Raw genomic sequence first — 13,691 nt, 5'->3', positions numbered from 1 at the left:
TTTTAATAAAATAATTTTCGAAAAGGGGTGGCATCCATCCCCAAGGCAAAAGCGCAAGTTAGCACCATGTCACCTTTGTTCCTTGAGATATCCTCTAACTGCTCACCAATTTTCATGCAAATCGATGGAGGTTGAACGAAATTAGAGGTAATAGCTCATATAGGGGAGTGCAATTAGAATGAAAAGATACAATGTTTCGGAAAAAATCAAACAAGGTTATATTTTTCTAAAACTTTTTTTGTTAGTTTGTAAATATGTTAAAGTAAAAAGTTCTACTCACAAATTTCGCCGCTAATTGTTTATTAATTGTTTAAACAATAACAATTTTTTTTTATAAATAATGTTAAGAATATGGGTGAAATCAACATTTTATTTTGATAAAAAATGTTTTTATTTTAGTTTTCATTATGCTGAACCCGAATCTGACATTACAATTTGCAAATTCAAAATGGCGGATTTTTTCCTAAAAATCCTTAAAAAGTAGTTGTAAAATCCGAATTTTTTTTATAAAACGTGTTTATTTACATATATGTGGATATTTTTGAGAGGTTGCTGAACCTGAATCAAATTTTGATAATTTAAATTATCAAATGGCTGATCCAAAATGGCGGATAACTTAAAAAATAGTTGTAAAATAATAATTTCTTTACAAAATGTATTTATTTCTACATATGTATATTTATTTTTGAGAGCTTTGATAAACCTAACTTAAATGTTAACATTATAAACTATAAAATGGCGGATCCAAAATGCGGATTTTCTAAAAAGAACATAAAAAAGAACATTTTTCTAAAACATTTATTGTCTTTATTTTTAACAGGTTGTTGAATCTGAATTAAAGATTAAAAATTTAAATTTCAAAATGGCGGATCCAAAATGGCAGATATTTAAATGAAAAAGAAGTAGAATCCAATCAAACAAATTTCAGTTATGAGTAAAATACCTATATTTTTCATAATACTGAAAATTGTTATTATGGAAAGTTGTTCAGAATTAAAAACGATGTGTCAATATGCAATTACACTCTTCTAATCGAAATATTGTGAACTATAAAGGTACATATTTATTGCGCGAAATATAATTTTTTTACATACCTCGTATAATATTGATAAAATATAATATTTTATATTTGCATATTAAGTGTTAGACCATGCACAGCTATTTATGACGAATAACTTTCTTCATAAAATTAATAATAAAACAGTTATCATAAATAATAAGTGAAAATTTAATGATGTTGAGTATAATTAATTTGAAACAATATTAAAAAAAACAAATTTTCGATTAGAAGGATATAATTACATATTGGAACATAATTTTTAATTCCAAACAACTTTTCATTATAAAAATTTTTGATATTGTGAAATATAAAGGTACTTTACTCTTGAGTGAAATTCATATTTTTTGACATACCTCGTACAAAATTAACAAAATTTGATATTTGATGGTTGCATCTTATGTTATATACGATGCAGATTATTTTATAAAGAATAACTTTTTTTCGTAAAACTGATATTAAAAAAGTTATCAATAGGTTCCAAGTTACGCAGGCATACTGTATAAGAGCTAAAAAAAAATTTTTTTGTTAAACATTTATTATTGTTGAAGCTTATTATTAAATATATTTTAAGTAAGTTTTACACAAAAAAGTTTTGATCGCTCTGTATATACATTTTTTCATCTGGTAATTTTCGGTTTTTGTATTACATTTTTGTTATCTTTCTTAGTTTTCTCAAAAAGAAATTGTTTATTTCATTTTTAAACTAAAATAATTCAGTGTTTTTTAAGATTGTATCCTAAGCTTTAAAAAAATATCAAAAAAATTGTATTAGCTTTATTCAAACTTGAGTAATACCGTCTTAAAGTGGTGGGAATTCTGTAAAACTACGAAGTTTTCAAAAATTACATTTTTTGAGACATCGTATCATTTGAATTAAATTTTTGAGATTTTTTTTGAACAAAACATCGTTTAGTAAGATTATTGAGAGGTAAGTTGTGCAAATTTGAGAGTTTTATAAGTAAAATTGTATTAGTTACACATTTTTAAATCATTTTTAAACAAAGTTCATGTAAGGCTCACTTTCCGCCCACACCGTACTTATGTCCATACATTTTATTTCTTTTTATTACAACAATAAGATAGCTTATTTGATCTTCTTTCATGTCCAATTTGTAAATTTTCTTTTGATCCATTAGTTAAAGAATTACATTAAAAAAACTCAACCGTGCACTTCTTCCAACGCTAGTTTACAGTGCGCCAATGTGTGTGAGAAGGGTGACTTTAGCGTTATAAATAAAAAATTACAGAAGCTAGAGATTTAATTTTAGAAAAATCTTTATGTAAGGTTTTTTTTGTAAAATTTTCTGAATTTTTCAATGGTCAAGTCAGTTTTTTTCTAAAAATTATATTTTCGGAGTTATTTAAAAAAATATCTAACTTCGCTGTTCATTTGTTTAATAAAAAATGAAGCACCCACTTCTCGAGTAGAACTTTTTGATATGTTGTTTATTAAACATTTCTTAATGAAATTACAGAAAGCTTTATCTTGTTTGATTTTTTCCGAAGTAAAAATCTAAATGCACTCCCCTACATATACACCTTCGGTGACTGCACTAATTTAATTATCTCTGAACAAACTAAAATTCGGGCTGCCAGTATCGATTCACAACGAAAGAACATGATGGTGTGGATGTCGTGGCGACATCTGCTAAAAAGAAGCGAAAGTTTTGTGTAGCGAAATGTTGAAGGGTTGGTACACAATTAACCCTTATAGTCCTTATTTAAATAATTACTACTTCATCTGCTACAACATACTTTATTTATAGGTCTTCGATGTTTATTGTAAACAATAATATTATATCAGCCAAACCATGTCGCAATTCTACGTATAATAATATAATTCATTCTCCCGTGTGTTGTCGTCTATTTTATATTTTTTCTTACCTCAAAACAACACGTCTTATGGGTTCACCTGCGGTCATTGTCACTCCACTAGTACATATCTTATAACGTTATTTAAAATTAACTTGAAACATATTAGTCTATACAGATTGTCCTACTTATATTACAACTTTAATAAAATAATTAAATAATATTAAAAACAAAACTTGATTGGGACCAATTTTCTTTAAACAGCTTCGTGGTTTCTAAAATAATTTGCAAACCAATGAATTACTGGAGGAAAGCAGGCTGAGGGAGATCTAAGGGCATTTCACTTTTCGCCCGTCAAGCGCGGTAAAATTCCAACGAAATAATAATGGTCACAATAGAGTTTTATTTTTAATGATATTTAATTATTTTATTTTAGCAAAACTTTCGCTTGTTAAAATTATTATTTTGGTGAACTCGCCGTGAGAAAAAATATAGGTGACTCCACCATATTTTAGGATATATACAGAAACTTTTGTTCTAGTTAAAAATCTTTTAGACTATAATAGTACAAATCCGATCATTGCATCTGAAATTTTACACCTTCTTGAAATTTGCATAAATCAAGACTATTTTGAATTCAATAATCAGATATACACAAATAACAGTGCAGGACTTATTATGGGTAATCCTCTAAGCCCATTGCAAGCAGATATATTTATGAACCAGCTTGAAACAGCAATTTCTAAACACCCCGTATTTAAACAGTTCTTATATTGGTGGAGATACGTGGATGATATACTAGTATGCTTTACAGGAACTAACAGGCAACTTGACCAATTTCTATCATACATTAATTCACTTCATAGTAATATTGAGTTTACAATAGAAACAGAACAGAATAAGTCCATAAACTTTCTAGATGTAACAATTACCAGAGTACACAACAAACATGAGTTCTCCGTATATTATAAACCTACCCATACTGACACAACTATACACAATGCATCATCTGATCCTACACAACACAAATTAGCAGCGTACCATAGCATGATACGTATACTGACAGAAATTCCCATGTAAAAAAATAACTTCGTAATGGAACTGAACATTATTAAACAAATAGCAGTAGACAATGGCTATAACTAACAAACAGTTAATAAAATTTTAAACCAAAAACTCCACAAGAAAGCCCTGAAATTAGTCTATCCACCACCACAGAAAGAACCCAGTACATTCTGCTCTATCACATATACTGGCAAGATAACAACAAAAATAACAAGACACATAAAAAAGAAAGGAATGCAAAGCCGAAAGAGAAAACAACTACAGAGTGGTATCTACAAACTAACTTGTGGTGACTGTCCGAAAACTTACATCGGTGAAACTGGCAGGACCTTTGACAAACTAATAGCAGAACACAAAAGGGCTTTCAACAATAGAAAAACAGACACTTCTACATACTCACTACCTTCTAGATCATTATCATTGTTTTAATGAAGAGTTTCAAATTCTGCATATTCAAAATAAAGGCCTTAAGCTATCTTTATTAGAATCTATGGAAATTAATAAATTAAAAAATACAGATATAATTCTGAATGAACAAATCGAGACAAACAGCTCCCCACTCCTCATCCTCTTCAATACTTTAAAAAGGCAAACACATAGTAAGGGATCATCCATAAACTACGTCGTAAAAATTTCGGACTTTTTAGTCCCCTTCCCCCTTCCGTCGTAAAGCGTCGTTTACAGTTGACCCCCCCTCGTATCGACGTCGCAATTGCAACTCATGACCCCCCCTTTTTTAGTGATTTTTTTAAAATTCCATGATATTTCTGGATTTTTTAAAATTAGCTATCAAAGTTTATTTACTTACTATGTAGTTCATTAATATCCGCGTACTTTTTTCTCTCAATTTACTGTACAACTAATTAGCTTTATTGGGACAAAAGACAATACTTTTATCAGATTTCCGATATGCTTTCTTAACTGCATCGTATAAATCTTGATACTTATTTTGTTTTGATTTCAATACCATTTTTTTTATTAAGTATAAATACAATGTACTTTACTAACTAAATCAAATAGAATATTTTATTTCTACTCATTCTTGTAGAATTATTTCACACAGAGAATTCAGTAAATAACTGAATAGTTTAATATTTATTGCTTCCAGACGTTGTTCTTTATAGAAGCGTTTGTTTAAATACATAGAACAATGTTTTATTGTTTTTCATTCTGTATAAAACTGCTAGCAATATTATTAAGGCTGTGAGTGATAAAAACGAAATTTAAAGTATGCGATAAAAGTAATATACCTACTAATTGTTTTTAATTCTAAAATAGGGTAATTTTTTTATATCCGTGAACATCAAACGACGCGACGTCGGATGTGCACTCATGCCCCCCACCCCCCTGTCGTATACCGTCGTAATAAGCAAAGACCCCCTCTCCCCCTTTTCAACGACGTAGTTTATGGATGTCCCCTAAACTAAATCACTTGAGAAAGGCACTCTGCCGAAACAGCTGTAGTCACATAGTTATAATAAATTTTGTGATAGTATAGAAAACAAACGTTTTCAGTGTTTCATTGTTAGATAAAATGAACTTCCACCAAGTAACGGTCGAATCCATCAATTAAATATACGGGTATTTTAAAACGTTAATCCCCACCATCTTTTTAATGCGATTTAATACAATTTGTTGTATTCACCAGTTACCAAATAGAAATTTTAATTGCCTCATTTGTATGAATATCGTTTCCTCCTATCGTTTCTTATTGCTCGTTCAATCTTGTAAAGAAATATAATGTGCAGTCATGAATATGCACTTTAAACTATGCCCTCGAAGACTGCATATATGAAAATCTTAAACTAATTAGTTTAAGGATTGGCACGTCGCAGATTATCGGAGAATAGCAGCGGAAATATCTTAACGAGCTAAATTAACTCCCTCATAATTAACAAGCGGTTTATGAATTTAGTAAAATTAATGAACTGTTAACTGGGTGCATATAGGATATTCACTATGATCATATCTTGACGTCTTGTTATAAAAAGTAGATTAAAGAAAATCAAGCCATTACTTAAAAGAAAGATACGCAAAAATGTAAAAAAACAACCATAAAAGTATGTAGATTACTAGGGAAAATAAAGAACAACTTGCAGAATAAATTTAATTAATAATAAGCTTTTGCGAAACGTATAGCTTTTAAACTATAAGTAAGACACGCAGTAACTATATACAGGGTGTAACAAAAATACAGGTCATAAATTAAATCGCATATTCTGGGACCAAAAAAAATAGTTCGAATGAACCTAACTTATCTTAGTACAAATGTCCACCTAAAAAAAGTTACAGCCCTGTGAAGTTACTATATCGAAAACTATTAGAGATTTTTTATTGAAAATATACATGTGGCATTTTTATGGCAGGAGCATCTCAAAGAAAAATTATAATGAAATGTGTGCACCCCATAAAAATTTTATGGGGGTTTTGTTCTCTTAAACCCCCAAACTTTTGTGTACATCTCAATTAAATTATTATTGTGGTACCATTAGTTAAATTCAATATTCTTAAAACTTTTTTGCCTCCTGGTATTTTTTCGTTAATTCAGTTTTTATTGAGTTGAGGCTTATTTTTGAATATGTTTACATAAAAATTTTATGGGATTTTGTTCTTTTAAACACCCCAAATATTTGTGTACGTTCCAATTAAAATATTACTGCGGTGCCATTGGTTAAACACAGTGTTTTTAAAACTTTTTGCTTCTTTGTATTTTTTCGAGAAGGCATCTTTTATCGAGATGTGGCTTTTTTGAAGTTAGACTTCTTTACGCGCGATATGAGGGTGAATTTTTATATGTTAAAACCTACGATCCCGGCGCATGCGCATTATAACTTTGTTCTGATTGGATGTTCTAATGACATGTCAAAAATTATCCAATATGGCAGCTGTAGCGCAGCTGTGGTTTGGACGGTTGACGGTTTGGTTATGTATGGTTGTTGCGTTTTAAAATTTGTGGGAAGAGAAACAACAAAGGTTAGTTAATAGTTATACTGCCTTTTTAAATAGTTTTCATATTATATTTTTGAAGTTATACTTCAAAATGTTTTAATGTATGTATGTATCAGTCCAGAAAAGGTGTGGAAAGAATATATTAGTGTTTTTAAATATATTTTTCTACAAACGTGTTAAAAATGCAATTTTTAGGACTCCATAGGAGCGTTAAAAATGCTACTTTAAGGCACTAGTGCTTTAAAATTTTTAAGGCACTGCAGTTAAAAGTGAATTGTCCAATTGCGAAACGTCAAAATATTTATATTTCATTTATTAACATTAATATTAATAATACAACTTGCGCAATTTGAAAAAGGTGGTTTAAAAGGTTTTTTATTATAATTTTGTGTCTTTGGATTTGTCTTCCTTAGGCGTAAAATAAAAAAACATCTATTTTTATATTTCACTTGTCACCGTGATGTATAATTATGTATATCTGAAAGGTAAGTTGCATGCGGCTTGATGGCCTTGTTGGTAGAGCTATGGACCAGAGATCAAAAAATCGCGTGATTGCGGGTTCAAATCCCGGACGATTCATATTGTTTTCTTTTTTTTAATATTTGGCATTGTTAAGTTTTGGTTCATTTTTGGTAATTATTGTTAATTTTTTGTATTGTAACTGTTAAGTAGGTGTATTTATTTCGTTGAAATTATATTATAATAGAAGTATAATTCTTACGTGCGTACAAAGTACACACACATTCTTTTTTCTAATATGGTTCAAAATACATACACCTGAAATGTAAATCGTACATAAATTTTCATGTTATTACCAAGTCTCCATAATCATACTTAACCACATACAAATATGTGGTGGATTTGACTAATATTCAAAATATCTTGATAAAAACTGACTTTTCGAAAAAGTACTAACAGCCAAAAAAGTTTTAAAAACATTGTGTTTAACTAATGGTACTACAATAAAAATTTAATTGGAACGTACACAAAAGTTTGGGGGGTTTAAAGGAACAAAACCCCCATAAAATTTTTATGGGATGTCCAAATTTCACTATATTTTTTTCTTAAGATGCTACTGTCATAATAGTGAACTTGCATATATTTTTAAATGTTAAAATAATATTTAAGAATTATAAGGTAACGTGATCTTAAAACGCATGCATGCAAAAAAAAACAAATATTTTTAACTCATACGCATATTAGGTGGCTTTGAAAATGCTATAAAATTCAAATTTCTTCAGACGCTTAAACGGGTCTGACGTCACGACCCAGGCTCTACCTGACATCGACAACAAAACCGCTAGGATATTTCGAAAATATGATTTACAAATTCATTCACATTCACTTAAAACTCCTATGTAAAAGTCGTTTATATAAAATAAAAGTTCAAAAGAAAAAAAAGGTTGTTTTGGGGATTGTATTAATTCCATTTTCATCGTATTTAATTGGAAATTCCAAGGTAAATAATATTATAACCCTATTCCACGAATATACGCCTGTTTTGGATTAGTTCGACAACGAATATTTTACTGTGCAAAATAAGAAGAACGAAAGTAAATTGCAAATTACATTGTTGTTTATTGGAATAATTATTAGCGCCATTTACTTTCGTACTTCTTATGTTGCACAGTAAAATATTCTTTGTCGAAGTAATCCAAAACAGGCGTATGTTCGTGGAATGGCCCATATTTGTGTTCTTGGCTAGCTCATAATCAGTTTATTTAGTTTCAAACTGAAATTGATCACGTGTTAAGACAAATAAGTAAGTATTATTAATAAACATGTTTAAATTGTTTATAAAAATAGGTTTTAGTTACTCTTACTTTTATTACTAAAAGTTTTGTTTATTTTTAAGTTTTCTTCTTTCTTCTTTGTTATGAATCTAAAATATTTAAAAATAATAGGTTTTAGTATTACGACCAGAAATATATTCGAAACATTTAATTATTATAAGGGACGAACGTTTGGGATTTAAAAAAAAAGTTTTGTTAGAAAACCGAGACCGAGAGGTAAAATCTAATCTATCAACCAAATAACCAATGTTACATTGTACAATGCACAAGTATAGTTGTAAATGTTTCTATTTAAAAATAATTGTTTTTTGCGTAGCAGATACAGACTTTGAAAATAATTAAAAATTTACTCATATTTGGATAGAATATGACGCAGGTCTTATTGACAGTTTGATTAGTGTAGCACAAGACGTAAATATTTTCCCCATGGATTTGGCTCTGCTAATTATTAATAATTAATGGAATAAAACTTTGATAAAATGAAGTTTTATCCATAAAATATTTTTTATTTCTTTATGTGAGAATAAATTCAAATTTTAAACTAAATATATATTTATATATTTAAATAAAACATCATTTCCTTTTATAAATAATTTTTTAGTAGTATCTATGTACATACTTCCATAACTTTGTAATATAATTTGGCATTTGAGATAGGTTGTACAATAAAAATGTATTTCCGTAAACTAAACACAATATTATAAATGAATGAAAATCTTTAAAATGTCAAAATATTGTCTTCACAGTGCACGTTTGCCACTAGCCCAACGATAACATTGGTAAACATCATGGTTGGTGACGTCAGACCCAAGCGCACGCTTTTGAAGTTGATTGAAACGGTTAATTTGGGCGCGCAATTATTATTAGATATTGTACCTAAACTATTAATTATTAAGACGTAATATTTTGAATATAATATTTTTTTAAACATAAATTAACAATTTTATGAAAAAATATTTTTATGTGTAAGTTCCCTATTGCTGCCATTCAATAAAAAATATCTAATAGTTTTCGATATATTGGAAAAAATCTATTTTCATTTTGTAACTTCAAAGGGTTGTAAATGTTTTTATATACACATTTGTACTAAGGTAAGTTAGGTTCAATCAAACTATTTTTGTCTTAGAATATGTGATTGAATTTATGTCCTGCATTTTTGTTACACCCTGTATAATACGCAAGAGTTTTTACTCTACGCTAATTAAGGACAGCGTCACGACCTCAATGGAAGTTAATACTGAAAAACTTATACATGCGTACAGCTATGCTGAATTCTATAAATTGATACTAACTAATAAATGCAGCGTCCACCCTGGTGAATTCTAACTTCTTACTAATTACTTTCAAATTATAATTGCAATGCCTACCAGAGGGTTGGAGGGGGACAACTTCCAAATCTCTATTAGTTAGGTAAACCACCTTTTGAATGTTTGCTACCCGAGATTTCCTGGGTACAAGATTTCGGTATGTAAAAACATATTTTGAAGGTAAAAAGTATTTTACGACCAGAGGCATAACATTGGATAAAATTTCTTACAAAAATTTATCCAATGTCTGTTTATGTGTGTTAGTTTGCTGTCTACTTTAGTTACATACAGGGTGATTGATTATTGGGGTAAAGCTCAATAGATCCGCTGTAGTAATAGATAGCAATAAAAATAAATAACAAAATTTGTAGCCAACGTTGAGCTTCAAATTGCAAAATTAGTTAGAATGTTATAGGTTGTTCGATAACATAGTGGCAGACCAAACTTATGTTTTTTTAAATGGAACACCCTATATTTTATTTTATATTCAAAATCTTCCTAACTTCCTCATTACAAAAATATAAAAGATTATTATGTTTTAAAGGGAATTTATTAAGTTATAACATTATAACCAATTATCTATTAAAATCGCTGAAACAAGTTCAGCTCCCTGTATAAATAAAAATAAGCACAACAGCAATGGTTTATTGGTGTCATATCTTTTTGTTTATTTTATTGTCAAATTTTTTAAGAATGGTTGACATTGCTAATTTTCTTTATATCGAATACAGGGTGAGTCAGAACGCAAGTACATTCTTTTCTCAGAAATTTTAAATTAAACACCCTGTATTTTATGTCACTATCGAAAAGTACCATTACCGTACGTTCATTTTTGTATAATATTCCTATGTCTAAATTTGTTAGTTTTCGAAATATTTTCATTTTTCAGGACAAATTATTAATAAGGTGTCTAAATATTTCCAAATTGTAAGTAAGCCATGACTGAGTTGCCTAGAACTGACAGTTGACCATAATTGTTTGTGTATTATGTTACTAAATAGTAAAGATGAATTTTACTGTTGACGAAATGGTAGATATGATCTGGAATTGGGGGATAGCAATAAAAATGCGTTATTATCAGTAAGAATTTATCATAAACAGTCCCTGAAAAACGGCAACCTACAACAGCAAGCTTTGAAAAATTAAGGATTGGTTTTTAACCGCACTGGTTCAATTATGTATAAAAAAACGCGGGCAAACAGAAACTACTGTAACAGACGAAAACGAAATAACTATGTTGCTGGCAGTGGCTGAAAATCAACATACAAGTATACGAAATATTTGCAAAGCAAACTAACTAATTTACGGCTCTGTGGAAAGAAATCTTGGAAAAAACAGAATGCACCCTTACTGCATTTCATTGCACCAAGAATTAATTCAGGAAGATTCTAAAAAGAAAATATTATGTTGTGAATGGGCGTTAGATATGTCCAATTAATTGACAGAGAGATTGTTTCGATAATGTACTATTTAGAGATAAAGCTACGTTTCATAAAAACGGTTCAGTTAATAGGCATAACTTGATTATTACGTTAGACATCTAATTATTAATTTGCTCTGAAAAATTACAATATCTCGAAAACTAACAAATTTGCGTATAGATAATATTATATAAAAATTTAAGTACGGTAATTGTATTTTTCGATAGTGATATAAAATATAGGGTGTTCCATTTAAAATTTCTGAGAAAAGAATGTACTTGCGTTTTGACTCACCCTGTATTCTATATAACGAAAATTAGCAATGGCAACCGTTCTTAAAAATTTTGACAATCAACAAAAAAATATGGCACTAATAAACTATTGCTCTTATACTTATTTTTGTTTATACAGGGAGCTGAACTTGTTACGATTTTCATATAAAATTGGTTATCACTTTGTACATACCCTGTATAACATAACAAACCTTTATATTTTTGTAATGGGACAGTTGAGGAGATTTCGAATATAAAATAAAATACAGGGTGTTCTATTTAAAAAAACATAACTTTGGTCTGTCACTTGGTTATCGAACACCCTGTAACATTCTAAATAATTTTGTAATATGAATCTCAAAGTTGTCTACAATTTTTGTTATTAACTTTTATTGCTATCTATTACTATAGCGGATCTATTGAACTTTACCCCACTAATCAATAACCCTGTATATACTGTATAACAATTCTGTAAAAATGTCTATTTGTTGCAGGTAATCGCTATAGGTGGAGTCATGCGATTCTGCAACCTCCTGCGAGCGGGCATTTCGTGGAAGGGTCCAGAGGTCATTGAACTATGATCTAGAAATGCCTTTGGAGAAGAAGAAGACGACGACGAGATGTACGATTATGACAGTGATTGTTCGCTGTTGGTTAGAGTTTCGTCTTCTGGTTCGGGTTTTAGCAGTAACTCTGATTTTGTGTGACAAATGACATGTTCAAGAGGGTAAATTTGGTATTTTTTTAATTGCTATTATACTCTGGAGTTAGTTGATCATTGTTGTTAAGAAAGTGTAAAAAATGTTTGTAGTAACAATTTATTGTAATTTTAACTTTAACTTCAGTTTCACAACGCTTGGTTAACACAGCGCAGGAATGCATAGAATATATGTATAATAAATAAAAATCAAGATGTGGTGGCCAAAGCTCAAAAGAAAGTTCAGATGTATAGACTAAAAAATTAAAAGATAATAACACCACCCTCTAGATTTTTTTGTCAACCAAAAGAAGGCTATTGCCTGCAAGATCCAGTCCAAGTGGTCAACCGTCAATTTTGGAAGACGTAACCAACTACTTAACAACTTGTTGTTTATACCTACATCTTTCCGTAACTTTTTAAAATAATGTCTTTGAAAACGATTTCTGGAGTGAAAATCGAAACGTCAAACGTTATTTAAAATGTATTTTTCATAATAAATTACTTTTAATGAGAAATAAGCCACCATTTTACCAAAAAAATTATTTTATTAACGTTTCGAAACCCGATTTAAGCCTCGAAACGTTAATAAAATCATTTTTTTTTTTGGTAAAATGGTGGTTTATTTCCCATTAAAAGTAATTTATTATAAAAATGCCACAAGAAAATAGCTTCAGAACAACATATGTAAGTTTTAATACAATCAATTATGGCTTAAAAGGTGTTACAGTAGCGATCAACAGGTAGCAAAAACGCGTTCCAAGATTGCGGCTGTAATTTTCAATATTTTTTCGAGATATTTGGCACACATATTCGTAATATAATAAAGAATGGCGGTACAGAGCCCAATTTGAAAAATATATTAATATGTGGAAATTACTCTGTAATTAAATACAATATTAAAAAAACGAGCCTGTACCGCCATTAAGAAGAACAAAAAAATACACTTTCTTCAAATATACTTTTTTATCCGATGCCTAGATTTTGTGTCATTTTGGAACTACTAAATTTTTTTATTTCATTAGTAGTTCCAAAATGACACAAAATCTAGGCATCGGATAAAAAAGTTTCATTGAAGAAAGTGTATTTTTTTGTTCTTCTTAATGGCGGTACAGGCTCGTTTTTTTAATATTGTATTTAATTACAGAGTAATTTCCACATATTAGTATATTTTTCAAATTGGGCTCTGTACCGCCATTCTTTATTATATTACGAATACTTGTGCCAAATATCTCGAAAAAATATTCAAAATTACAGCCGCAACCTTGGAACGCGTTTTCGCTACCTGTTGATCACTACTGTTTCCTCTTAACCC

The 13,691-nt window shown here is 29.5% G+C and overlaps 1 protein-coding gene across 1 annotated transcript in view; it reads left to right on the top strand.

The window, feature by feature from the left end:
• Positions 1-13,176, top strand: part of LOC114340380 (uncharacterized) — a 1,055,195-nt gene extending 1,042,019 nt beyond the window's left edge. The window contains exon 12 of the mRNA XM_028291124.2: positions 12,174-13,176. Within this exon, the coding sequence (XP_028146925.1) occupies positions 12,174-12,260 (87 nt within the window). The 3' untranslated portion in view covers positions 12,261-13,176. The remainder of the gene's footprint in view (positions 1-12,173) is intronic.
• Positions 13,177-13,691: the final 515 nt, after the last annotated feature.

The sequence above is a fragment of the Diabrotica virgifera genome, chromosome 3, assembly GCF_917563875.1.
Source record: "Diabrotica virgifera virgifera chromosome 3, PGI_DIABVI_V3a".
Taxonomy (NCBI): Eukaryota; Metazoa; Arthropoda; class Insecta; order Coleoptera; family Chrysomelidae; genus Diabrotica; species Diabrotica virgifera.
This window is presented reverse-complemented; position numbering and strand designations above follow the sequence as displayed.